General features: G+C 45.8%; 1 protein-coding gene across 10 annotated transcripts in view; it reads left to right on the top strand.

Moving 5' to 3' along the window:
* The window catches only part of ACAD10 (acyl-CoA dehydrogenase family member 10), a 106,928-nt gene that overhangs the window by 20,262 nt on the left and 59,577 nt on the right, over positions 1-27,089 (top strand). For 6 of the 10 annotated variants that reach the window (XM_057743866.1, XM_057743872.1, XM_057743873.1 and 3 more), the window contains 13 exons: positions 2,129-2,197; positions 3,769-3,950; positions 5,624-5,774; positions 6,847-6,992; positions 7,762-7,935; positions 13,399-13,799; positions 17,225-17,365; positions 17,862-17,999; positions 18,126-18,216; positions 19,142-19,300; positions 19,987-20,159; positions 21,864-22,007; positions 22,995-23,655. In XM_057743866.1, coding sequence (XP_057599849.1) covers positions 2,129-2,197; positions 3,769-3,950; positions 5,624-5,774; positions 6,847-6,992; positions 7,762-7,935; positions 13,399-13,799; positions 17,225-17,365; positions 17,862-17,999; positions 18,126-18,216; positions 19,142-19,300; positions 19,987-20,159; positions 21,864-22,007; positions 22,995-23,294 — 2,269 coding nt within the window. In that variant the 3' untranslated portion in view covers positions 23,295-23,655. Of the gene's footprint in view, positions 1-2,128; positions 2,198-3,768; positions 3,951-5,623; positions 5,775-6,846; positions 6,993-7,761; positions 7,936-13,398; positions 13,800-17,224; positions 17,366-17,861; positions 18,000-18,125; positions 18,217-19,141; positions 19,301-19,986; positions 20,160-21,863; positions 22,008-22,994; positions 23,656-23,676; positions 24,324-27,089 lie in introns of those variants that run through there. The other 4 variants (XR_009054986.1, XM_057743868.1, XR_009054985.1 and 1 more) reach the window with 3 other exon arrangements.

Genomic DNA, 27,089 nt, shown 5'->3' with positions numbered 1-27,089 from the left:
TAGGATACCTCCTGAGATTGACTCATTGGCTCAATATGGGTCACAGGTTTGTTCCTGAACCAGTCTCTGTGGTCAGGAAGATATATTATGCAGATTGGCCAAATTTGGGTCTTGTGCTCATCCCTGGAATCAGGGTTGAGTCACTCTCACCCAAACCATAGGAACCTACAGTGGGGAGAGCTGTTTCCCAAAGGAATGTCTAGGTATTACTATCAGAATGTGAAAAGGTAAAAGGACACCAAGCAGGCAAAAGCAGGAGCCAGTTATTGGTGATAAGACCAACTAATTATTTTTCTATTTAAAAAATTTCTTCCTTACATGTTTCATAGAATTTACCAGTAAACCCATTTGGGCCTGGAGTTGTTTTAGGAAAAGGTTTTTGATTATGGGTTCAATTTAATAAGTGTTGGGTTATTCAGTATTTTATTTCATCTTGTGTTAGTTTTGGTAAGTTGTAATTTCCAAGAAATTTGTCCATTTATTAAAATATATAAAATTATACTATAAAATATTTATAAAGTTATATATGTCCATTTCATGTAAACAGTTGAAATTATTGTTCAAAATGTTCCCTTACTGTCCTTTTAATGTATGTAGGATCTGTAGTGATTTCCCCTCTTTACCATTCCTGCTATTGATTGATAATTTGTATTTTCTCTTTTTCTTTCATCAGCCCACCTAGGGGTTTATCATTGTGTTGATAGTTTAAAACAACAAATCTTTAGTTTTGTTAATTTTTCTGTTGTTTATTTTCTACTTTATTTAGTTCTGACTGAGCTTTATTTCTTTCCATCTACTTACTGTGGGTGTATTTTTACCTTCTTAGGTGTAACCTTAGGCCACTGATTTAACATCTTCCTTCTTTTCTAATATGTGCTTTCAAAGTGATAATTACTTTCTAAGGATGTCTGCAGTCCACAATTTTGACATGTATTATTATTATTACAGTTTGAAATATTTTCTAATGCCCCTTGTGATTTCTTCTTTGACCCATGGCTTATATGGAAGTGTGTTACTTCCAAATATTTGGGCTTTTTCTAAATATCATATAGTAATGATTTCCTGTTTAATTCCATTGAGGTCTTAGAAATACTCTGTAAGATTTTGATACTCGGAAACTTATTAGGACTTATTTTATGGACCAGTACATGATATATCTTGGTGAATGTACTATGTGCACTAAGAAAGAATATATATCCTGCAGTTGCTGTGTGAGTGTGATAGAAATGTCCATCAGATCAAGTTGGTTGGTAGTGTTGTTCTCTGTGTCTTACTGTTCTTCTAGTTAGTCTAGTTCTGATAATTCTGATAAAGTCAGTTAGTGATAAAGGTATTTTAGTTTCAACTATGATTGTGAGTTTGTCCGTTTCTCTCTTTAATTCTGATAATTTTTACTTTAGGTATTTTTGAAGCTCTTTTATTAGGCACATACACATTTATTTTTTATTTATTTTTGTAACTGAAGTATAGTTGACTTACAATGTTGTGTTAATTTCTGCTGTACAGCAAAGTGACTCAGTTATACATGTATACAGTCTTTTTCATATTCTTTTCCATTATGGTTTATCATAGGATATTGAATATAGTGCCCTGCACTGTACAGTAGGACCTTGTTGTTTAAGGCACATACACATTTATGATTGTAATATTTTCTTGGTGAATTAACTCTTGTATTGTTTTGAAATGTCCCTCTTTATCTCTAGTAGTCCTCTTTGTCTTAAGGTCTCTTTTTCTGATATTAATATAGCTACACCAGCTTTCTTATGCTCACCAATTGCATGGAACTTCCCTTTCCATCCTTTCATGTTTTATTTATTTATTTTTTCTATCTATGTTTTTAATATTTAAAGCATGTCTCTTATAGACAGTGTATTAAGCCTTGCTTTTGTACCTAGTACGACAATTTTTGTCTTTTAATTAGAATGTTTATTAAATTTAATGTAATTATAAATGTTTGATTCAGGTCTGTAATTTTGCTGTTTGATCTTTGTCCCATTTGTCTCAAAACTTTTAAATTTTAGCCTTCCATTTTAATTTTTGCACGTACCATTTTTAAATAAAAAAATAATTTCAAGAAAATCGAATCATCTCATTCAGCAGTGTCTCTCATTTTTCTTTGTTTTGGCAGGATAATGAAAGCCCTGGCCAATGTTGGAGTCCCTGTCCCCAAAGTTCTTGACCTCTGTGAAGATTCAAGGTAATGTTCAAATTTATTTTTTCTATTGTGTATTCAAGCTACAGAAAAGTCCTTATACTAACTCAGATTCCAATTTGCTAGAGTAAAGACAAATAAAATTTGGATAGAAGAGAAAAGAGATTTTATAGCACCCTCCACTAGAAGTTTACAGATCTTTAAGTTATCCTGAAAGATAAATGCCTGCTTTCATGAAAATTGGTAGGAAACATCTTTTCTAACATTTGAAAAATATACATCCATCTAGCTTCACATTGCTTGTTTTAATTAATTTTTTTATTGTGGGCTTTCTAAACTGTTTTTGAATTGCTTTATAATATGCTTTCTGAATCTGTCTCTTTTTTTCTGATTTTTTAATTATGAAAGTTTTGAAACATACACAGAAGTTGAAAGAAGAAAAAATAGTATGATGAACACCCATTTACACTTCATCTAGATGAAAACATTTGTTAACATTTTGCCATGTTTGCTTTCTATGTATATGTATATATGTGTATGTGTATATATGTGGGTAGGTTAGTATATAGATAAAATAATTTTATAGAAATAGTTAATTATAATAAAATAATATATAAATAATAAATTTAATTTTATAAATACATAATAAAGTAATAAAAAATTCTAAAAATATTTTGTAATATAATTTAGTCAGTTTTATTAAATAATTATAATTATTTTATAAGTAAGTATATTTTATATGTATGTATATAAATTATTATTCACTGAACCTTTTGAAGTAAGTTTCAGGCAGCATACATCTCCTAAGAATAAAGACATTTTCTTTCATAATCACAGCAGCAATATTATATTTATGATTAAAAATAATTACAATTAAAAATAATAATATAATTTAATATCTAGGCCATGTTTAAGTCAGGATGAATCATTATAACAGTAGAATTTTCAAAATAATGTTTCAGAGTACTGAACTGATTTCTAGTAGTGATGAGAAGATGGATTAATGACATTTTGGTGTGTCACTTTAATACTTTGGGGCGTTGTGTGTGCCATTCATCCCACTGGATAATGGTGAAAATAACATCAATGACAGGAAGGGGTATTTATCCAACCCTCATGGAAGCCAGACACATATGCCAGGCACTCCCTATATATTTGCTCCCTTAATTCTTACAACTGCCCTTTGAAGATTAGTAGATTAAAGAGAAAAAATAAAAGCTCAGAGAAGTTTAATATGTTTCTCAGGATCACACTGGTAGGAAGGACAGTGGTGGGACTGAAGCCTGCTTCTGTGTGACTCCAAATCCCCCTCTCAATATGCTGCTTTCCTGTATTATCACACTTAATTCCATTCCAATGGCTTCTACAAGTAGATCAAAGAGCAGAGAGGCATGCTGGCAAGGCAGTGTAGACAGGGATGTGTGTGTGGATTGGATTGGGGAGAGAAACTCTATTCTAACCCCTGTGCTTATGTGCAAAGGAAAAAGGAAGTTTCCAGTACTCTGGGTTCGAACTCCCACCCAGCATTCAAAGCTTATACACAGGACAGAGCAGTGCCATGACTAACAGCCTGCTGCATCATGGGCCACTGAAACACCAGTCTGTGTCCCTGCCAGGGTCATCGGCACCCCCTTCTATCTGATGGAGTACTGCCCAGGCCTCATCTACAAAGAGCCCTCTCTGCCAGGCTTGGAGCCCAGCCAGAGGCGGGCCATCTACACTGCCATGAACAGAGTCTTGTGCAAGATTCACAGTGTGGACCTCAAGGCCGCAGGCCTAGAAGACTATGGGAAACACGGTGAGCACAGGGCTGCTTGTCTTCTGTGCTGATGCTGCCTCAGTGGTGCCTCTGCTTTCGTGATTTCCTTTGTGCCAGGTTTTAATTGGTAAATGTGAGGTGGGCTTGTTAGCTTCCTACTTGGAGATCCACTTTCATTTCAGTGGAGGTGTCGCTTACCTAGACGTTTTGTCCTGAGATAAATCCCTTCGTGAACTACAGAATCTCTCTTCCCTGCAACTTTTATCTCACTGTATCATTTAAATCTTCCTTTTTTTCGACACTGGCCAAAAGTACTTAAGATACATATTTTCTTGTCCATTTTTCACCATTTCCTCTAAATATTCTTTTCAACAGGGATAGATTTTTAAAATGCCATTATGCCAAGGTATTTGTTTTCATAATTTGTTTTTTTCTTTCTTTTTTTAAATGTCTGAGAGTTCCAGTTGTTCCTCATCCTTGGAAGCACTTGGTATTGTCAGGTTTTCCCTTTTCCTTTTTTTTGGAAGTCAGTTGTATTTAGCATTTTTTGAATTTTGACAAATGCACACAATTTTATAACCACCATCACAACTGTCTCCATGCTTTTGCATGCAGAAACTTTAGCATGAGCCAGAGAGTTTCACTTTGTCTGCCTTGCAGCATTCAAGATTATCTGACTCTCAACCAGTATGCATCCTTGACCATGGTCAAAAAGAATCTCTCGAATAAGCTGTATTTTGTTCTTTCTCTGCTTTTAATCAAAACATGCCTGTTTTCTCTAGGACCGTATCAAATGCTGCAGTATGTGTCCAATGTACATCAACTTCCTGACATATTTCTACCCAGTTGCCTAAAATTCTGTCACTCCACAGGCACATGATCTGAGGTCTCAAAACTAAGCTTTGCTGCCACAGAGCAGGCTTGCTGACTTCCCAGCCCCATTTGGGGGAGTTCACCCCTTCCACACGCAGCCAGATCTGTATCATATGCTAACCTGCTGACCAGAGTTACCAACTTAGTGGGCTTCCCCTCCATCTTGGTGGTCTCACTGGAAAATATTTACAATAAAAATTTTCTTGTTGTTTATCTGAAATTCCAGTTTAACTGATCATCTTGTATTTTATCTGGGAGCCCTAGTTACCAGTAAAAGGGTCAACAGGCAAAGACAATAGATGTTGCCTGTATTGATCCATTGTTTCAAGATGGAAAGAGCCCTGGACCAGAAGTCAGACAGTTGCAGGGGCTCTACATATTTTATCCTCCCAACAACTCTATGAGGGCCTTCTCTTCAGTGAAGAAACAAAGGCATAGAGAGGTAAAGTAACCTGCCTGAGATCACACAGAGAATGGCAGAGCTGGGAACCAAACCCAGTACATCCACCCCAGAGTCCATGCTCTTAGCCAGTCACTGTCCTTTAGCTAAGAAGGGATTTATTAAAGGCTGTTAGGAAGCTCACAGGATCTCTGAGAAGGCCAGGGATCAGGCTCGGAGGCCTTGTGGCTGGGAACAATGCCCAGATCACGCGGATCCAGCCAAGACAAAGCAGCAGTGGCTTCCGGGTTGCCGGGGCAGGAGCATCATGTGGGAAATTCTCTGGTCATGGGAGGAAGATGCCTCAGACATGACAAAGGGTTTCATCACACTGGTTGATTTTCGAAACCTCTGGAGGTTGTTGAGATGGGACACCATGTTCTAATCCTCTTTCCCTCAGGGGACTATATTGCACGCCAGGTGCAAACATGGATCAAGCAGTATCGAGCCTCGGAAACCAGCACCATCCCGGCAATGGAGAGGCTCATCGAGTGGCTGCCCCTCCACCTTCCCAGGCAGCAGAAGACCACAGTGGTGCATGGGGACTTCAGGTCAGCTCGGCATGAGAAGGGCTGATACTTAGTTGTGGAAAGTGATGGGAAGGGTATCTGAGGGGGAAATTAGGCAGCTGGTCTTGCCCCAGTTTACAGTTGACAGTTATCCACTACACGGGCTCTCCCTGGGCATTGCCTTTAAGGCAGGGTTTCTCAGCTTTGGCACTGTTGACATTTGGGGCCAGATGATTCTCTGTGATGGGGAGAGAGATGCTTACCTGTGCAACAGCAGGAGATAGTACCACCCCCACCCCCGGGTCTGAGGGTGCAAGCATGAACTTCAGTTGTAATTACAACTCCAAAGCTGAGTGGCTGTCAACAGCAGCAGCAGTGATTTTACTCCTCAGTCTGCAGTCTGGGGACAGGAGGGCTTGTTTGAGTCACCGAGGTGGCTCTCAGTCTGGAGGCAGAGGAGAGCTAGGCTCCCTGAGCCTCTCTCTGTGTTTCTGTGGTTTCTCACTTGGTGTCTCCAGTATGGCAGCTTCCGAGTAGCTGGACTTCTTACCTGGTGGCTTAGGGTTTCAAAGGTGTGTGTTCTGAGGGGAGAGGGCCAGGTGGGAGCTGATCACCTTTTCTGTCCTCATCTTGGGAGTCACTCAGCACCACTCCACCTGCATTGTAATTGTTAGAAGTGAGATCCTTCCAGGGGTGAAAGATTAGGCTTTATCTTTTGTGGCAGGAGTGTCAAAAAATTGCAGACCTGTTGTAAAACCGTCTCAGGGAAGGAGTAAATACCAGAACCCAGACATGATCTCTGTGTGGTGAGGGCCACCTGACCACAGCTGTGGCCCTTAGGAGAGGAATACAGCTGGCCCCAAGCTATCTGCTGGGAGGGGGATGGGGAATTAATATGCAGGCCCCCTTCCCACCACCTGCTGGTGTCCCCACTGGCTGATCCCAGTTGAGCCAGAGGGCGAGGGAACTGGTGGGTGCAGCCCATGCAGGTTCCCGGGCACGTGGGAGGGGTGGGGAGTGTGTCTGGAGGGGCCAACACAGATGCCCAGCACAAAATACACCTTAGTGGTCACTTTTCTTAGCACTGTCTCCATTCCTTCTGTGGTTCCTTCAGGCTGGACAACCTGCTATTCCATCCGGAAACGGCCGAGGTGCTTGCCGTCCTTGACTGGGAACTTTCTACTTTAGGCGACCCCCTTGCTGACGTGGCCTACAACTGCCTGGCTCACCACCTGCCGTCCAATTTTCCCATTCAGCCAGGTAGGAACAGCTGCCAGGGGAATGAGGGTTGGAGCCCTCTCCATTCTGAAAGCTTTTGGGCAAACTTAGCTAAAGTAGTTTATGATTGGGCTGCTTTGTGAAGTTCAGGTATTGAGTATTTCTTCTACAGCATCATTTTAAATGACAGCATAGGATTTCATTGTTATAAAGTTAAGGTATTTGGCTTGATTTCTATTTGGATATTTGTTTCCAGTTTTTTGTTTTGTTTTTAAAGTATTACCTTCCCTGTGCTTTCACAAAAAAGGCAGTGAATATCTGTGTAGTAATATCTTTGCCTGTATATAAGGTATACTCCTAGGATAAATTCTCGGAACAGAATATATTACATGCTTCTAAACCATCAAAATGTTACAAACAAAGGAAATCGGTAAGATTTTTTATTTGTTGCAGTTACCTTTTTCATAATTTGTCGAGATCTTTCTTTGAATATTGTTTTGTTTTGTTTTGTTTCTTTATCAAATGACTGATAGAAAATAATATGCATCCACCCTGAGGTGTGGCCCAGATGGAATTGGAGGCCCCTCATTCCTTCCTTTACTGCCAGTTTAGTCTGAAACTTTTAATAGCCAAACTGTGAATAACAGCTTCATGCCTGGATTCTAGACATCTTGAAATGATGAGCTATAACCCTTTGAAATAGTTGTGAAGCTAATTGCCAAGGGACGAAGTGATTTTCAGAATTCAAGTACTTGGAGCCACAGGGGAGCATGGGGTCGTTGCCTAGTCCTGGCTCTGTTTGTCCCTTCAGGTTTGAGTGACTGTGACTTGACTGAGCTGGGAATCCCTACTGCAGAGGAGTATTTCAGGATGTACTGTCTTCACATGGGGATCCCTCCCACTGAGAACTGGAACTTCTATATGGCTTTCTCCTTTTTCCGCATTGCTGCAATCCTGCAGGGAGTCTACAAGCGCTCACTCACAGGTAATGGGGGTCTGGGAGAGCTGACCTCGGGGTGTGAGTCACAGCCAAGGGGCTTCTCTCCCTGAAACCCTCTTGTGACCCAACTACAAGATTCAGTTAATTCAACCATTTGTCATTAAGTGTATATCATATATTTTAAAAATATTTAAAATTGTTTTAAAATTATTAAAATAAATTTAAAAGTAAAAACATACATGATAAGAATTCAACTATATAGAATAATATAAAATTATGTTCCATTCTTCTCACACCATACCTCAAAGATAAAGCTACTGTTAAGGGTTTTTGGGTCCCCCAATTTTTCTGTATATCTGTCACCTCTCCTTCTCTCTCTCTCTCTCGCTCCCAAGTTTTATAAAAATGTGATCATCTTACATGTATCTTTCAATACCTTGATTTAAAATTTTTTTATGCTTAAGAATTTCTGTGAAATATATGTGTGTATAATTACCATACATATGTATCTGACAACCATGTAAGGCAAATTGCCTATTTTTCCCTCTTAATATTTCATTGAGACCTTTCCATATGAATATGTACAGACTTACATCATTCCTTTTGCTTTCTAGAGTACAGTCCATTGTATGGATATACTGTAATGTAGTTAACCAGTTCCCTTACTGATGTTATCTTTGGATTGTTTGCAGATTTTTGCAATCACAAATAGTGGTTGGTGGACATCCTTTCTCACACATGTGTGAATATATCTGAAGGATAAATACCCAGAGTTAGAATTTCTGGGTTAATAGAACGTGCATTTAAAATTTTTTTGTAGATGTTGCCAAATTGCCCAGTAAGAGGATTGTAGAAGAAGAGAAAAGATTTTCTCTTTTGTATTTTCTTTGATGGTGCTTTTACATATATGGGAAAATATTTTAAATTATTTAACCAGTGTTTTCTAGATTGTATCTTTTAAGTTTGAACTTTTGAGAAGAAAAGTTAAGTATGGCTACTTAGAACTGACGGTTCAGTATATATGTATGTTACCTATGGAGTGTTCATATATACATATATGTGAGGATGGCACAATGTTATTAGTTTTAATTCTAAATTCTATAGGATTGGGACTTCCCTGGTGACCCAGTAGTTAAGACTCCGTGCTCCCAGTTCAGGGGGCTGAGGTACGATCCCTGGTCAAGAAACTAGATACTGCATGCCACAACTAAAGATCCCACATGCCACAACTAAGACCCGGCACAGCCATACAAACAGACAAACAAGTGAATATTAAAAAAATTAAATTCTATAGGGTGGAAAATGAAATAATCTATATCCTAAATTATTTAAGAAGGTAGAAAAAGAAAAAAAAAAAGGTAGAGAGACAGATTAAAGTTTGTTTCCTATGTAGAAGGAAGGCAAATAGAAAGCAAGCAGATAGAATCTACCCAAAAGACCTAGAAATAGTGACTAATCCAGCAGCATTAAGTACCCCTAATTATCCACATTATAATCTATAAATTCCATTCTCACCAAAAGGAACCAGGACTCCTTTGAGAAGTGGCTGATTTCAGGTTTAGGGCAGAATATCCACAAGATGAACCTGGAACATCTTGCCATGCCAGAAAGCAGGGACGTTGTTGAAGATTATGAGGGTCATATCTAAAGGTCTCAGGAGTCAACTTGAATAGGCTTCCACTTGCTAATGACAGGAAACTTTGAGCACCAGTAAGGATGATAGCTGAAATGGATGAAACACACCAAATATAGTTAAATCCATGAGTAAAGAGTGACACTAAAACAAAGAGACAGTGTCTCACTGGTGACTTTGGAGACTGCCAGGGAAGCAACCCATTATTCTGAAAATTAGTAAATAAAGGGAAAAGAGTCAAGCGTTTATCCTGTCTTTCCTACACAAATTATATGTCAGGTTAACCAAATGATTGATGAAGGAAAGTTTCTCTTTAGAGAAGCATCCTGGACCCAATGATAGAATTAGCATATAACCAATTTGCCACGCCCAGTACATGAATGCATCTAGAAAATAAGCATTAGTGGTGTTAAAACCATCGAGAGAGGCAGCGAGACATTACATACCTCCTGATGCTGCCCTCAAAAGTCGAACCTGGATCTGACCAAGCTTCTATTGCCAACCACCAACTTACAGGAAACAGAGAGTTCAGTGGAGCACGTTAAACAGCACCACTGAGACAAAGCCACTCACAAAAATCCAGATTCTGGGAAACTTCACAGGCAAACAACTCAGTGTCTTAAATAAAAAAGGGAGAAAGATGTTGAAAAGGGAACCTATAGATTGAATGGAACTTAAAAGACACATTAACCAAAAACAGTATTGGGACCTTATTCACATCCCTATTTGAAAAAAGAAATTTTCTGGAAAAAATTTTTTATGAGAAAGTCAATGAAAAATGAACTCCTACTGGATAGTTGATATGAAGAAGTCCTAGTTAACTGTTGTTTAAGTGTGATAATGGTATTGTCGTGTGTGTTTTTAAGTCTTTGTTTTTATACATAAATGAAATATTTATAGATGAAATGATGTAGTGTTTGGAATTTAGCAAAATCCAGGGCAGTGGGGGTGGGGAGGGCAGAGGATGATACGGGATTGGCCATGCTTTGGTGATTGTTAAAGCTGAGTGGTAGAAGCCTCTAGGTTCATTATATTTTTCTCTCTAGTTTTGTTTAGCTTTGAAATTTTCCACAATGAAAACTTAAAAGGCAAGCAGAAAGAATCCTAGCAGTGGGTTTGCTAGTACCATGGGGACATTGTAGCTTCGTGGTCATCAACACTAAGGCTTCCTGGCAGCATGTCGCTCTTAGCCAGGGTGCCAGAACCTTCTGAGAAAGGCAGCTGCAGTAGGGGATGGACCATCCATTCACTCACAAGAGCCTCTCTTAGGCCAGGTACTGTGCCAGGTAGTGATGGTGATAGAAGGTTGTGATTTTTCCAGAGAAAAATCAGTATCCTGAGGATTTCAAGTTTAACCCTCCCTTATCTGACCATTGGGGTCTCAATAAGCAGTAATTCCTGGAAACGATATTTTCTCCTCCTTTGGAGAGTGTCAACTCTAAGCCAGTATTTCCCAGTTTTTGTTGTGGTTTTCCAGTGACAGGTAACCAGGAACATTTAATTAAACAGAATGGCTGCTAAGTCCAAATGGTGATGAGCAGGCCTGACTGCCAGTGGTTATTTTCTGGTGGGCAGCCAGGTCCTCGCTGTGTTCTGCTCCTGTGCCTGGGGATAGCTGGATGGATTTTGCCCATTATGTCAATTATATCTCAGTTTTTAAAACCGAATTATCCATTCTAGAATCTCTACACCAATAAAGTTCGCCAGATGGTCTCCAGTTGCCTATCAGGAAGCTCTCTGACAGTTGCCAAGATCCTGTGAGCCACTGGCTTGGCCTCAAGCTGCTCTTGGCCCAGAGGCAAAACGCCCCACGTATTTACCACCACAGGGAAAAACACGTGCTGTCCTTTCAGGCCTGTGTTCCTCTGATCTCAGCTGTGTACCACCTTCCCTCCCACCTGGGAGGCCAGCAGACACACTGAGGAAAAACAGTGAAGTCAGGTTTTTTAAAGAATACGATAGAATCATTTGATTAGGGAAGCCAAAAAACTCAACTCTTTGAACACAGATATTATTTCTGTGCACCTGGCTTCTTAGTTAGCTGTTAACATCTTTTTTTTTTTTTTTTTTTAAACAGTTGAGATACTTGGTATTGCCCTGGGAAAGTGGGTTTTGGAGAAGAAGGGAGTGTTTCAAAGGCATTCTCTCTGTGATGTCATCACAGGAGATTTGGGCTCATCCTTAGGGTGGCAGGGGGACAACAGTGACCAGAGCCTGGGGACTGATTTATAGTCTGTACCAGCCAACCCTAAGTACCACTTTCCTTCATTAATAAGTGGGTGCTGAAGTTTAGGTTTCTTGTAGATGGCTGTGGAAATTCTAGAAAGGAGAAAGTGCTGGTGGCTGCAATTTAGGAAGATGCCATGGATGTAGTCTCTTCTGCTGGGACTACATTTAGGAAAATACATCAAAAGTGATAGCTTTAAATCAACCCAAGCTCATATGAGTGACTTTCCGAGAGACAAAGCAGTACTCTGAGAACAAGATCCAATTAAAGAGATGAAAATTAAGAAAATACTTTGTATCCTCAGGAAAAAAAATCATTATGAATAACCACGAATGTAAGGGGGGGTATCTTTCCCTTCGATGAGACGTGTATAGTCTGAGTTAGGAAGGGAAAATGTAGCCTAGTCCACTTGTGCTCAGTGGCCCTCACTTTAAGTCTGTGACTCAAGGAAGGGGCCGCCTGATTCCCACCTGGCCCCCCAGGGCCTGGGTCCGTACCTAGTACCCAGAAGGTGCCAAGAAAAGACTGAGGTCCAGTGGGCTACATTCTCTGCTTTGTAGCGGATGGATCTGGTTCCCAATTTGTAAGGAACAGCCCAATATCTTTAAAACCAAAGCTGCATGAAAATGGTTCGAGAACTAGCACTTGACCATGGCAGGAGCCAGAAGTAAAACAGGCCTCTGCAAAGATTCCTTTATTGATACAAAGCAAATGAGGAAACAGTCTTTTTAGAACATGGAAATGCTAAAAATAACCCAGGAGAGCTGGCTGTGAAGAAGCCCACTATGAAAAGGCAATATTCACAGTATAAGGAGACACATGGATGGATCTTAGATATACTGCGTGAAAAGCCACACTGAAAAGAATATGATTTATATGACATTCTGGAAAAGACAAACTACAGGAACATAGATCAGTGTTGCCCCCCAGGGGCAAGGGAAAGGTTTGACTACAAAGGGACACCATGTAAATTTGGGGGTGATGGGAATGTATATACTGTATCTTCATGGCGATGCCGGCTGCCTGACGAACTCACAGAATTGTACACTTTGTAAAGAGGATGTATGTACACTACATCTTAATTTAAGTTTTTTCAAAAATCTTTTTTAAAAAAAGTCTTGATACACGTATTAAGTAAAGAAAAAAGCAGAGCATGACTAGAGTTAGTTCAGCGATGCTGACGATGGTGTTGATCTAGACAAGGTGGTGCCCAGAAACTAGCCATTCATCCAACCCCCTGCGACACTGTTATCATCAGTTTCACAGCAGGGCTTCCTATAGCCCAGGTGATAGCAGAAGTGATTTGGGGAATTCCTGATTTAATTTAGTTTCTTTAGGAAAAGAAGAGACGAAGAGCAGGGAGCAGACCGACTGAGTCCAACTTCTGCTCCAGCCCACTCATGTAAGCTTGGGCATGTCTCCTCCCTAAGACCCAGATCCTTGTCTGTGAAGTGGGGATTATAACAGCCATGCGACTCCAGAAACTCACTGAGCTATGATGATACATGTCAAACACTTCCCACCGAATCTGCTGTGTGTCAAGTGCTCAGCAAGTGGTAGTAGCTGCTGATGGAATAATACTGTCATGTGTTCCCATTATTATTAGGGTTGTGAGGGGTACTCACTGGTTTTCTTTGCCTCTGCTTAGGGCAGGCAAGCTCGGCTAGTGCGGAACAAACTGCAAAGCTGACTGAATTTATGTCTAACCTGGCATGGGATTTTGCCATCAAAGAAGGGTTCCGGGTTTTCAAGGAGATGCCGGCCACCAAACCGTTAACGAGGTCCCACCATACGTGGGCCAGGCCACAGTCCCTGCTGAGGACCCCAGGCACAAGGAGCTACATCACGTCGACAGACTCTTCCCCAGCTCACGCCTCAAAGGGAGCTCTGGTCTTCTCTCCAGAAGGCCTTTCCCCACCAGTCAGGGAGCTGTATCAGCGGCTGAAGCAGTTTATGGAGCGACATGTGTACCCCGCTGAGCCAGAGCTGCAGCGTCACCAGGCCTCAGCCGAGAGGTGGACCCCTTCCCCGCTGGTTGAAGATCTCAAGGTAAAGCAGCGTTTCGAGAGGTGGGGAGACCTCGTCAGCATGGCCCAACCTCAGCTCGTCCACCGGCCACATCTCTTCTCTCCCAGGCAGTGGAGAGACAGGAGGGCCGAGTTGAGTGATCTCTGCTTTCCCCCATCATGAGAAAGAGCCAGCTCTAGTTCACTCGGTTTCACTTAGTTGCTCTTTCTGTGTGACCGTGTCTCGCCCTGATACTAAGCCCAGGCAGAGGAAAGCGTGTCTGGTTTATAACCCTGAGGCAGGTGGGCTCTTTTTATGCATATCTGAATCATGAAAATTTGAAACAAAGTGATGTCAGTTGCATCAATTAAATAAGGCTCCCTTTAAAGAATCTGTAACATCAAAGCTAAAGGGCCACATCAACTATCAACTGGGTTTATGTTCTTCACACACAGTGACACCACTTTAGCTGATAACGGAAATACCTGCTGTTCTTTTTCAGGATTAGTCTTGGCTTGGGTTAGTTCTTAAGTTATTTGAGGTGTTTAGGAGCACAAATTCTGCTTATGATGCAACCATCACCTACTTTAAAAAGAAAACAGCATTATCTCTTTTTTTCCTAGTTACAAACCTAAAATTGCAAAGTAACCAGAGCTCAAACGTGACAAGAGTAGAAAGAGTTCATGACATAGAAAGAGTTCTCTAAGATTCTCTGCCCTCTGAGATAATCACTGTCAACCGTTCTGTTTATTAGTCTCCCAGCTCCGTTGTTCTGCTACATAGCAATATATATTATTATTACTCCTATTGTAATGAGATTGTTTTATGCATTTGAATCTCCCACTTGCTTATGTTAACTGATGCTGCACACCTTCCACGGCAGTGCCTGGGGATGCACCCCTGAGGGGACCACGCCGCAGGTGCACCGTAATCTGTCTACCCTGCCCCTGGCTGAAGGACATTGTGGGGATGTCAGTCTAGGCCACTGCGGGTCACTTAAGCAGCAGAGTTAGCAGCCAGCTGCTGACATGGACAGGGAGGCTGAAGAGCCAGCTGAAGGAGACAGTAGTAGCAGCCAAGGGAAGGCCAGCTGCAGGGGGCGTGGCCAAGGCTGGATGCTTCCTCAGGACTCCAGACTGAGGTGGGAATTTTTGGCTGCTCAGGTATAGGTCCCGTGCTCACACCTTGATGCCACCGAAATTTATACAGTGAGAGAGCCCCCAGAATAAGAAGGGGTTTGGATCCCGTGCAAGCAAGGTGCATCGGAGGCTCTTACGTGCTTCTGTGTCATTTACTGTTTGTACAGCATCATTTCTTTGAGTAAAAATACTGGTCCAAGAATGAGACCATTTTGAGTTTCAAAAAATATTGCCACATTTACCAATCTGTGCTCCCGTCGTTACCGTGTGAAATGCCCCATCCCTCACCTGCTGGCCTGCACACTTCATCCTCACCCGTGTGATGTACTCATGTAGTGCACAGAAGCATTGGAAAGGCAGGCACTCATGCCACAAACACCTCCAGTCTCTAAAATGAATGCATAGGAAAAACCTAGGTTAGGGAACGTTCTACTTGTGGTCATACCTGAATGGGAATCATAATGACAGCTAAGATCTTGGGGAGAGTGGTGCAATTATGGCTCATGGCTTTATCCAAAGTGTCATTACTACCCATAAATGAGAAGAAGTATTTGGCTTTTATACTGCATCCCACAAATCCTGTGAGGTAACTAAGCATTATGAACCTTGATTTAAAGATAAGGAATCAGGGACTTCCCTGGCAATCCAGTGGTTAAGACTTCTTTTCCAATGCAGGGGGTGTGGGTCGGATCTCTGATCCAGGAGCTAAGATCCCATGTGCCTCGGGGCCAAAAAACCAAAACATAAAACAGAAGCAATATTGTAACAAATTCAATAAAGACTTTAAAAATGGTCCACATCAGAAAAAAAATAAGGAACTGAATTTGGCCTGGGACACAACTAGAAATAATAGCAACTGGACTCCATCCAGATCTTGGGCTCAAATCTGTGGCTCAGATCCCCCCCCACAAGGAGATGATTATATTCATTCCCTTCTTCTTCCTCTTCTCAGAACTCCCTTGCTTCCTTCTCTTCCTCCTTCTCCCTTCCCTTCCTGCTTTATTTGTTCCAGTTAATCCGTCCTTCTCCTTGATCACTGCACTCTGAGCTAATTAGCTTTACACAGCAATGAGACAGGTGTATGTGCTGATTCTAGACGTACGTGTCCGAGAGACCAGGTCCAATGTAAGGGAAAAGTCAGCCAGCTGGTGCCCTCCCAGTGCAAAGAGCATTCATCATCACCGATACTGAGTGCAGCCCCCAGCGTCTGAGTCGGCACTCTGTATTCTGTGTCACCTCATTGAATCGTCCCAGCAACCCAGTGAGGTGGGCGTTGTGGACACCGCTTGGCTGCCTAGAGTCTCTTCCTCTTTCTCTGGTAGAAGCACCCCAGTGTCATTCGGGGGCCTCCCTCCTTGCCTTTGGACACAGTCTGGCAGAGCTGTCAGTCAGGGTGCCAGCCCAGGCCCCCTGCCAGGAAGTGGGCCTGTTGAGCCAAGCTAGCCCAGTGGGCTGTCCCTTCCTGGAACTGGAAGAGTGAACAGTGTTTTCAAGAGAGAAAACAGCTGGCACTCACTCATTGCACAGCAAGACTGCAGAGTACCTCTCCTGCCGCCATCCTCTAAGCTGCCCAGGTTCCTGTCCATCTCTGAGCCTCCTTCTCTAATCTGAGCTCCTGATAACTTTCCCACTTGGTTTCTTTTTTCCCATCAGTTAGTCCACCGTCCACTCCTACTACTCACTCAGTAGCCATGACTGGTAGGGTGGGTGGTGACATCCCGTTTCATGGACAAGGAAACTGCCACGTGGAGCTCCAGTCTCTTGCCCAAGGTCTCCCAGCGGATGTGATGGGGCAGGGTCTGAAGCAGGCAGTCTGACTCAGGGCCTAGGCCCCTAACCCCCAGGCTAGACTTCCTGGTTTCTGTGTTGGGAGCTACATTCAGAAACCCAGGGTTACTTTCCCAGGAACAAAGTTGTGCCTCATAAAGGAAGTTGGATCAGGGATCTCCTGAGGCATCTTATCAAAGCAGCTGAGGCTGCCTCCAGATGTCCTGGGCTGGTTCCCCACAGGCTCACTAAAGGCCCCTTCACTCTCTTGTGCTCGTGGAGCAAGTTCTAAGCTGTGTTGTGACGTAGTGTTGTTAACAGTGATGGAGGTGGCGTACATGGGGCGTCTGGGATACAGACACTGGGGACATGGGGGAAGTGAACTGATTGCCGCTGTCATTGTTAGGACTGGGCCATCCCCAGGCTCCCTGATATTCTCCTTCCACAGATCTGCAAGGTTTGTATCCAACCCGATGGTTTGGACTTGCCTCATTATTTCCCATGGGCCAAAATAAAGTGAAATTCCCGTCTGTGGATCCTGACATCTTTTTCCCGTGATAGGAGAAAGCCAAGGCCGAAGGACTTTGGAACCTTTTCCTACCCCTGGAGACTGATCCCGAGAAAAAATATGGAGCAGGGCTGACCAACGTGGAGTACGCACATTTGTGTGAGGTCATGGGCACGTCTCTGTACGCTCCTGAGGTACCTCCTTTAATGTCTTCCCAGTGTGGGAGGAAATCCTTGTCCTCCACGCGAGTTCAGCCACCCTCCTGGGCTGATGGGGTTCCCTGCAGCTGCACTGGGCTCAGGAGCACTGATGCAAACTCAGACTTCTTATGAGCCAGGACACTGTGGGCAGGTGGCTGAAGCCAGAGCAAGAACGGAGGTCGGGATGGGTGTATTTTCAGGAAGTTAGGGCCCAGGTGAGCACAGCCTGGCTGGCTTCCGAGGACCCCAGCCCATCAGCTCCAGTCTCCTTTCTCTCCCAAAGGAGCTCCATTATTGAGCTTTAGGAGCTCTGAGCTGCTATGTTCAGAATGTTGTGGGTCTTTGCATTTCCTTGGGGAGAGGAAGGACTCTCACAAGGGTGTCAGACAGAGGCCTGTGACTTGGAAGGAGCCCCAGTCCATGCTTCTGGGTGTTTGAAGTTTTGTATATGGACATGGGGGTCACGCTTATGCTTTTTTCTCCTTTCCAGATCTTTAACTGTTCTGCTCCAGACACAGGGAACATGGAGCTTCTGGTGCGATACGGCACTGAGGAGCAGAAGGCCCGCTGGCTGATTCCGTTGCTGGAGGGAAAGGCCCGCTCCTGCTTTGCTATGACTGAGCCCCAGGTACCTCACTTGGGTCACCCACAGGCACTCCTAATCAGGCCAGACCCTCGCCCGACCCCATCTGGGCTCTGCCATCAGGGACGGTAGGACCCTTGCCAGCTCTAATCAGAATGTGCTCTCACTCAGGTTGCCTCCTCAGATGCCACCAACATTGAGTCTTCCATCCGAGAGGAGGATGACTTCTATGTCGTAAATGGTCACAAGTGGTGGATCTCAGGTATTTGATCTGAAATTAAATTTTCCATCACACTTCCGTGGGTCTGCATTGATAAGCATGTCTTCTCTGCCCTGCTGTTGTCTGAGAAACTGTGGGAGGGACTGGCTTCATTTCCAGTTGATGCAAAAGAGATTCTGTCTCTGTTCCCAGAAGAGGCAGCTAACCCTGGGAGAACCAGAGGGTCTATGTGGGTCAGCAGGTGACCCCACTTGTGACAGTTCCAGGAATCTCTCCTTCACTCCCCTCTCTCTGGGTTCTGCCGTGGGCATCTCCCTTTGGAAAGGCAGGAGGTCACTTCCTTGGTGGTGTTCCCCTGCTCTGAGGTCCGGTGTGCTACAGCAGAAGGACCGGTGATAATCCCGTCATTCACCAGGCGCTAACACTGCAGGACCCCCTGTAGGTGCTGTGCGGACCTCACTCACTGCTTCCCGCCCCTCCCCGGAAGGTCCGTGTTATTATCCCCACTTTAAAGAGAAGGACACTAGGATGGAGAAGTGCCTTGAGTCACTGCCTAAGGTACTAGTTCCCTACTAGCTAGTAGGGAACTCAGAGTTCAAGGCTGGCCTGATTCTGAAGCCTGTGCCCAAAGCCATCGTGTTTCCACTGCCTGTGGGAACAAAGCAGAACAGGCTGCCAGTGGTAAAGTAGAATTTTCAGCTTCTTGTCTCCAAATTATACTTTCAACTCAACCTGGTGCTTTTCAGAAAAAACTGCTCTTATGATGTTGGCTTCCTTCCTCCCTGGGACAGAAACCTATTGCTCTCACTGCTGGTCAAGCGCCTGCATGTCCTCAGCTCATCATGGGAAGTCTTAAAGCGCCCTGTCTGCTCGCCGCCTCGGCTTCCCTGGGCCAGGACTGTGTGTAGGGAGACCTCTTGGCCCTGGTGTCAGAGAATGGGCGTCTGTCTCTCTCCTTTCCTGGCAGGCATCCTGGATCCTCGCTGCCAACTCTGCGTGTTTATGGGAAAAACAGACCCACAAGCCCCACGCCACCAGCAGCAGTCCGTGCTCTTGGTTCCCATGGATACCCCGGGGATAAAAATCATCCGGCCTCTGACGGTGTATGGGCTGGAGGACGCACCAGGTTGGTCCCCCGGAAGCAGCTCGCCTCTCTGTGCGGGTCTGGGTCTGTGCCTGGGGAAAAGGCTTTAGGCAGCCTTTGCACCAGCACAGGAAGTAACACCTGTAAGGGTATGACGACAACTAGTAGGCCATGTGTTCCTGCATTTCAGTTCCATTCATGAATATCAATCACGGAGGCAAATTTCAGACAGGCATTTATCACTTAATTTTTTTTCTCTTCTAACGTTAGAAGATAAGCTGGACTCTGTAAGGTAAGGAGGCCACAGAGGACAGAGTGGGAGGCAGGAAGTGCTGTCCAGACCTTCTCTTCTAGACCCCAGTGTGGACAGCTGACCTCCAGGCCTGGAGGTCCTCTCATAGGAACTCTTTCTCTCTGCTGCTGATATGCACATTTTGCCTTCAGTTTTCCATAGGATCACTACATTGTTAGAGTCACATACCGCTAAGGAGATTCAGCTCAAGGTAGAGTCACATTTTTAAAAGGAATGCCAAAACTATTCATTTGACATTTTAAATTAGTGATTTATTTTCCATGTGTAAGAGGCTCCTTCCTGCCCTGTGCCCTCCTTCAACCATGCTCCAGTTAGAAGGCTACAAAAGGGCAGGAATATTGACAGCAGATGGGGTAAATACACCCGAGGAAAATGGGTAGGCGGATCACTCAGGGGTACCCGTTGGGTCTTTCAGGTGGCCATGGTGAAGTCCGGTTTGAGCAGGTGCGCGTGCCCAAGGAAAACATGGTCCTGGGCCCCGGCCGGGGCTTTGAGATTGCCCAGGGCCGACTGGGTCCCGGCAGGATACATCACTGCATGCGGCTGATCGGGTGCTCGGAGAGGGCGCTGGCGCTCATGAAGGCCCGCGTGAGTGCTCCCCTTTGTGCCCGTCTCTACCAGAACGACCCATCGGTTTTCCTATCAGATTTCAAATCCTAGCTGTTTTCTGAGAGCAGGCTTAGCAGGTGAAGCAAGATAATGTTCTTTACAAGAAGCTGTGTCCCTGTCTTTGCTTTGTATCTGCTACTTTGCTGAAGTTTTAAGTTCAGAGCAGAATGGGCCTCACTCTTTCGAGATGACCAGAAGGAAAAGTCCAGGCTCTGTGGTGGGAGAGAGCAAGGTTCCAAGGTCCACAGGTCATGGTCTCCTGATGGCCATTCCTGGTAACAGGTCATCTTTAAAAATCAGATACCAGGGAGAACCTGGGGTTCCAGCGTCCAGTCCTGCACCACCATCTTCCCCTAGCACATCCAAAACCTTCTTCTTTGACTCCCTCAAAGGTTGCAAGCCCACACAAAAGAAAGCTCTTGCTAGCAGTGGTAATCCAAATCAGTGGTATCAGTTTCACAAAGATGAAGCAAACCCTTGAGCCCCCCAAATACCTCACAAAACACTGTTGAAAAATAGAGATGGTCTGGTGTGCATGGATTACTTAGCAAACCTGAAATTCACACCCTTTTGAGTTGAGACTGACCAGTTTGTTTCTTTGTTTTTTTTAAAAAAGAAAATACTCCTAAAGTCTCAGGTATAGTCTCCAGTCTCCTCCTGCAGAGCAGTTTGACTGTGTGTGTCAAAAGCCTTAGAAGGTGCCATAGTATCGACGTGGCTGTTCCACTCACAGGACTTGGTCACAGGGAGTAATTAGATTTGATACTAGGAAGTTCACCACAGCCATGATTATAATATGTTGGAAAAAACCTATAAGGCTAACAGTTGGGGCCCGGTCAAATAACCCTGGTTAGCGGCATGAAGCGAAATTCCAAAATGATGCTGTAGAAATCTATTTCTTAATATATAGAGAGATGCTTTTAATGAAAAAAAAAAAGCAGGCTACAAAGCATTGTAAGAGTATGACTTCATATTTTTGTAAAAAATGCATATGTATGTTTATGCATACAGAAAAGTATCCACCAAATATAGAGTGTGACTAGATGATGGAATACCAGGTGTTTGTGTGGGGTTTTTGAAAATGGATACTTCTTCTGCCATGAGTAATATTATTTGTGTCATTTTTAGTTTAAAAAAAGGGGCCGGGGGCGGGGGGGGGGGGGGGTGAAGATCCCTTATAAGTTTTTCTGATTGCTTGTAACTTTCAAAGACTGTAGATTCCCCAGTGCAATAACAGTTGCCCACAAGAGGGCTCTGGCACCCAGACTTTGCTCCCGAGGGTGCCCCAGGATGTGAAACCTGCCCTGCCGTCAGCAGAGCGCACCCTGCCCTGCCTGTGTGAGGCGCCCACAGGCACTGCCTGGTTCCCAGAGTAGCCTGGGGCCTGAGGCAGCTCAGATCAAGCACTGTCCCTGCTTGGCAGCTGCGCCTGCCCAGAAAGGGCAGAATGGCTGGAGTAAAGGGGTTCCTGGAGGGAATTTGTGAAGCCACCACACTGACTAGCTCCACGGTGCCCACAAATGTTGTGCCAGTTTCCAGTGGCTGGAGAGCTGGCAAAGTGGCAGATGAGCTGCACGGTCCCACTTCCACCCCATCTCCCCCACGTCCTCTCCTGTGCACTTCCACCCATCTCCTCTGCAGGGCACAGCCCCGTGCCTCCCGTCCTGTTTCCTGTGTCCGCAGGCGAAGTCCCGCGTGGCCTTCGGGAAGCCCCTGGTAGAGCAGGGCACGGTTCTGGCAGACATCGCCCAGTCCCGAGTGGAGATCGAGCAGGCCCGGCTGCTGGTGCTAAAAGCTGCCCACGTCATGGACGTGGCAGGAAATAAGGTAGGAGGCCGAGGGGCTTCACAGAGGACAGGCCCTGAGGTTGCGGTGAGGGGTGCCAGCCCGGGAATCTCTAGATGCTGACTCTTCCCTCCCCACTCAGCAAACCACATAGAAAGCACTTGGCTCCCTGACATAAGTAACTTTGCTTCAACTCTCCTTGGAACTACTTGGGCAGCTTTTCAAAAATGGAACATGTACAATAAAAGAGGACTGAATTTTCTGTCTCACTCACCCAGTGACCTTCTGGGTTCAAGACAGTGGGCCTGACAGGGCCACACAGCCGCGGCCTGAGCTACAGCCCTACCTGAACTTCCAGACATCAGGCGAACTAAGAGTAAGCCATGGGGTTAGCCAGAAGAGAAGCTTTATTTTAAGTGTGACATTATTCCTTCAACGGCTCTTTCTGAGTGCCTCTAACAGCCAGGCACCGACCCCTGCCTTCTCCATCTCTCCACAGGGCCTCCACCCCTTGGACGAGAGGCCTCGGTAGCAGGGGGGTGACCCAGGCTCAAGTTCCTGGTTTCATGGCACTGCAGGGGGCTCTCAGGGGCTTCAATCAAAATCCCAGACTCAGGGAAGATCCTTGCACCTGAGTTCCCCAGCGTCCTGGCTGGCCTTGTTCCACCTTCCCTTTGGAAACAGAGCCGGCCGTGACCCTGAATGAGGCACAGAGCACTCCCCACTCTGCCTTCTGTGTGTGCTGGTGATGCCGTCCGTCACCCGGGAAGACACCCCGAGTCTTTCCTTGACCAGACAGCCGCCCCCACTGCACAACATCCTGAGTCACCTTCCTGGTCACCCGCGCTGCCCCCTCCACCCCCATCGGTGCTGGGCAGGGACCACACACCAGGCAAGGCTTGTGGTCCAGGAGGACCACAGGTCACTGTTCTGAGCTACTGTTTCTACTCCTCCCTGTGACACTGATCGTTCTTCCAAGTGTTCAGCCCTCGGGTCTGCCCTCCGAACCACACCTCCTCTTCCTTGCAGGCTGCAGCTTTGGATATTGCCATGATTAAAATGGTGGCCCCGTCCATGGCCTACCGAGTGATTGATCGTGCTGTTCAGGTGAGCACAGATGGTGGATCGCTGGTTCGTTTTAATCATTTACAACAGATGCAAAAGTTGCTCTCCTTCAGCTGCCCAACCTCCTGTAAATTGACAGCCGCCCTTTGTCGCACATTCAGCACACATGACTTTCCTTTCCCTCCTCAGAATGACCCTATGAGGGGTCCTATTCCTACCTCCATTTTGAATACGTGGAAACAGAAGCACAGGAAAATAAAGTGATTTGTCCAAGGTCACTCAGCTTGCAAGGAGCTGAGCTCAGATTTGGGGGAACCTAGGTCCTTCTTACACCAGGTCCAGCCTCCAAACCATTCAGGGATGCCTCCTTCCCAAATCTCAATCCCTGACCCCAATGTAGGAATTTCCTGATGACAGAAGTCACCTAGCAGAGCAGACCTGGTGAGTCTGGCGTCCCCGGGACGGCAAGTGCGGCCCCACCTCAAGTCTTTGAGAACATAGTCATCACACAGGTGTCAGCGGACATCCCCGGGAAGGTGGCTGTTAGGAGCTGTTCTGAGATCTTAGGAGCAGGCACTTGTTCCTGGGGCCCCTGAGGATGAGGGCTCACCCAGGGCTTCCTCCCCTCCCGCTCTATGTCTGCCAGGTCTTTGGAGCAGCAGGGCTGAGCAGGGACTACCCACTGGCTCAGTTCTTCACTGGGGCCCGAGCCCTGCGCTTTGCCGATGGCCCTGATGAGGTGCACCGGGCAGCAGTGGCCAAGATGGAGCTGAAGCACCGCAGTTAGACCTGCAGGACTGTAGGAGCCTGACAGTCTCTGCCTGGCCTATGGTGCCCCAAACTTTGAATGATGTGCTTTCAAAGGCCTGGTATGTGTATTTCGCACCCTGCCTGGCAGCTGTGTCCTGCAACGCTTATTGTGAACTCGGCCTTGGTGGGTCCCCGCAGAAGCCACTTATGTAAGAAGCCTAGAGTTTCCAGTTTCAAGCAAGGAGGAGGGGGGTTAGCCAGAGCTGAGTAGGTTTCAGTACAGAGCCTGAAGAGCTGGTCTTCAGTTCAGGCGCTGGGATGAGCAGCCAGGCCCCCTTCTCTCGGGCTGTGGTGCCTAAAGTCTGTGGGAATCTGCATGGATATTAGGAGTCCTGCTGGGGTGCTGTGCCTGTGCTTGCTCCCAATAGGGGGCCTCTGGCTCCGTGCCTCCCCATCCCCCACTCCTAACTGATGGCTGCAGCCTACAGACCCAGGGCAGGAGCACTCCTGGGGAAAAGGAATGAAACCCAAATCATAAAGTCACTGCTATCTGATTTTCTTCCTTTGCGTGTCCAAAACACAGAACACTGAAATGTTATTTTGGAAAGGGATTTTGGAAACATGAAAGAGCAAGAAAATATACCTCAAAGACATCATGAATGTTCTGTATCATACAAAAAGAAAGGAGAATGAAGGCTCACACTTCAGCTCCTCTGTCTCAGTACACCAGTTGGCACCTCATATTTGAGTTTACACAAGATCCTGCGCAGTGCATCGGCCCATCTGTACACACAGCAGGCAGAGATGCAGTGACCCCTGGTGGGTCCCGAATCAGCCACCTCACTGCTGCTCATGTAAAGGTCAGCAGGGGACCATGGCTTTCTGGTATGTGAGGGCCACTCCCCCATCTGCTTTATAGTCAGAATGTTTGGGAGGAGGGGAGGTGGTAGGGAATATGCCATTACAATTCAGAGAGCGGTCCTCTCCCCACGGAGAAAGGTGGACATGCTCGCTCACGTGAGGTCTGAGCTCTTCAAGGAATGGGTGCCCATGAGTCCAGGTGGCAGGTGGAGATGAGCCTCTGGCTGTTAGGATCTGGTCTGCTAATCTCATGACTTGTGATGGTGTGGCCAACAGCTGCCCATTTCAGGTCAGACTAGATGGGCAAGGACTGTCCTCCCCTCATCTGCTGCATTGCAGACTTGACCCCCTCAAGGGAACTGCTTTACCGGAGAGAGCACCTACCTGCTGCAGTCGGGCCACACGCCTTCAGGGTACTGGGAGTCATAGGGAGCTTGTGAAAGGGCTCCCCAGATATTCTTGCCCCAGGGGTCTGGGGAGGCAAACCCTCCTCTACTGCTTGTTGCTCACGAAAGGTAAAATGAAATTCAAACCCCCCAGTGAATTGCTCTCACAACACCAGCCACACCAGTAAACAACCTTTTGCAAGCTCTGGCAGGGGTGTAGCAGCCTGAGTTCTTGCTTCAAGCCTTAAGAAGGATGAGGTTTGAAAAAGGAAGTGCTTTGGCAGGTGGCCTGGTCTATCATGTGGCGCTCAGACTTTCTCTCATGGCCTCTGAGGTTAACCTTGCTTGTTAAGTAGTGCAGCTGCAGGGATGAAAGTAGAAGCCGTGCTATGGTGCAACCCCACGTCTCCCTCAGATAGTGTGCTGCGAAGCAGGCGCCCCCAGGGTGGGAGAGTCAGCACTGCCTGAAGGATGTGATTCACAGAGGTGCCGCCTCCAGCAGCCCCTCGTCCAGGGTCTCCCATTCTGTGAAATAATTCCACTCCGTGCTGTCAACAGCACCCTAATGCTGGCTGAGGCACGGGTCTAGGCCTTGGGGAATGTGCAGGAAAACAAACAGGTCAAGTTGCCATTATCAAGGGGCCCACATCTCAAGTGCGGGGATCGTGGTGAGTGTCTGGGACCAAGGTGAGTGCTCTGGGTGCTGTGGTGAGTGATGTGTTGGGGTGGTGGGTGCTGTGGTGGGTGATAGGATAAGCACTGCTGTTGGTGGGGAGCTGGGGGCTCAGGAGGGAGGACTCATGCCAGAAGAGGCATTTGAGCCAGACCTGCATGACAAGAACAGGCACGTGTGCTTCAGAAGAAGGAGCAGCAGAGGCAGAGGCCCTGCGGGGCAGCCCAGTGTGTCTGGGTGTGGAGCAGAGAGAGTAGGAGGTGCTGGGTCATGTGAGGCCTCGGGGGCCTTGGTGAGGAGTTTGGTGTTGATTCTAAATGTGACAAAATGGTGAGTTGAGGTAGCAGTGTGACATGCTTTGATTTGAGTTGTTACAAGCTCCTCCTGCTCTCCAGAGTTCGCCAAGATGAAGAAGGGATAAAAGAAGATTAGAGCTGGTTCAGAGTTCCCTAATGCTGCAGGGGGCTCCAAAAGAACCACCCACAAATTAAAATTTAAAAAAAAAAAAGAGAAAGAAAAGAGAAGGAAAGGCAGGGGGACGAGGGGCAGGGCCTTAACAAGATATGAGCAAAGAATCCAAAGAATAAAGGAAGTTTAACCTGATCCTTATCTGGCTTTTTTCCCACCTTCCGCAAACAGTTGACATTTCTGGTTGGCCAGATGTGGTCACTAATGTGGTGATGCTCCAGCGTTGTGCTTCTCTGGAGTGGGAGTCAGTGTGGTTGTGGGTGCACACTTGGGCGTGAACAAGCTTGACGTGGTGATGAGTGTGCCTGACCAGTTTTATTTGTGGCATACTTACCATCTTATCACCATCCCTATGTGGCTAGGCCTCCCTTGGAATTGGGAAAATAATGTCATCGTAACATACTAATGATTTTCTTTTTTCCTCAGACCAATTTTCTATCCCAAAGCAACTGAACATACATTTATCCCAAAGCAAGTGAACACACATTCCTCTGCTCGTCTCTTGGCATGGGGGTTAGATTCCCATAGGGCTGAGCGCTCCCCAGCAGTCCTGTGACAGTCCCAGGGCCTCAGGGTTCCATCCAGGATGCCGGTGGGACTTCCATCCTTCCCTTCCCATTTGTCCCCACCTCATGCTTCCTGTAGCAACTTGTGGTCTTGGCAGCCACAGCTGCCTGTGCTCCCCAAACCCTGATTTCAGATACTGTCAGATAATTTCAGAATAATCCTAGAGAGACTGTAAGAAAGAGACTGAATTCCAGGCAACTTGCCTGGGTGGAGCTCCTTCAGGATGCCACTGGGAGTGATGTGGAAAGAATAGGTTAGGCTCCAGCACTCCCCACCAACACTCGCATTCTAGGGACTTCCCTGGTGGTCCAATGGTAAAGAATCTGCCTTCCAATGCAGGGGACACAGGTCCGA

Source organism: Hippopotamus amphibius, chromosome 8 (genome assembly GCF_030028045.1).
Source record: "Hippopotamus amphibius kiboko isolate mHipAmp2 chromosome 8, mHipAmp2.hap2, whole genome shotgun sequence".
In the NCBI taxonomy this organism is placed as follows: Eukaryota; Metazoa; Chordata; class Mammalia; order Artiodactyla; family Hippopotamidae; genus Hippopotamus; species Hippopotamus amphibius.
This window is presented reverse-complemented; position numbering and strand designations above follow the sequence as displayed.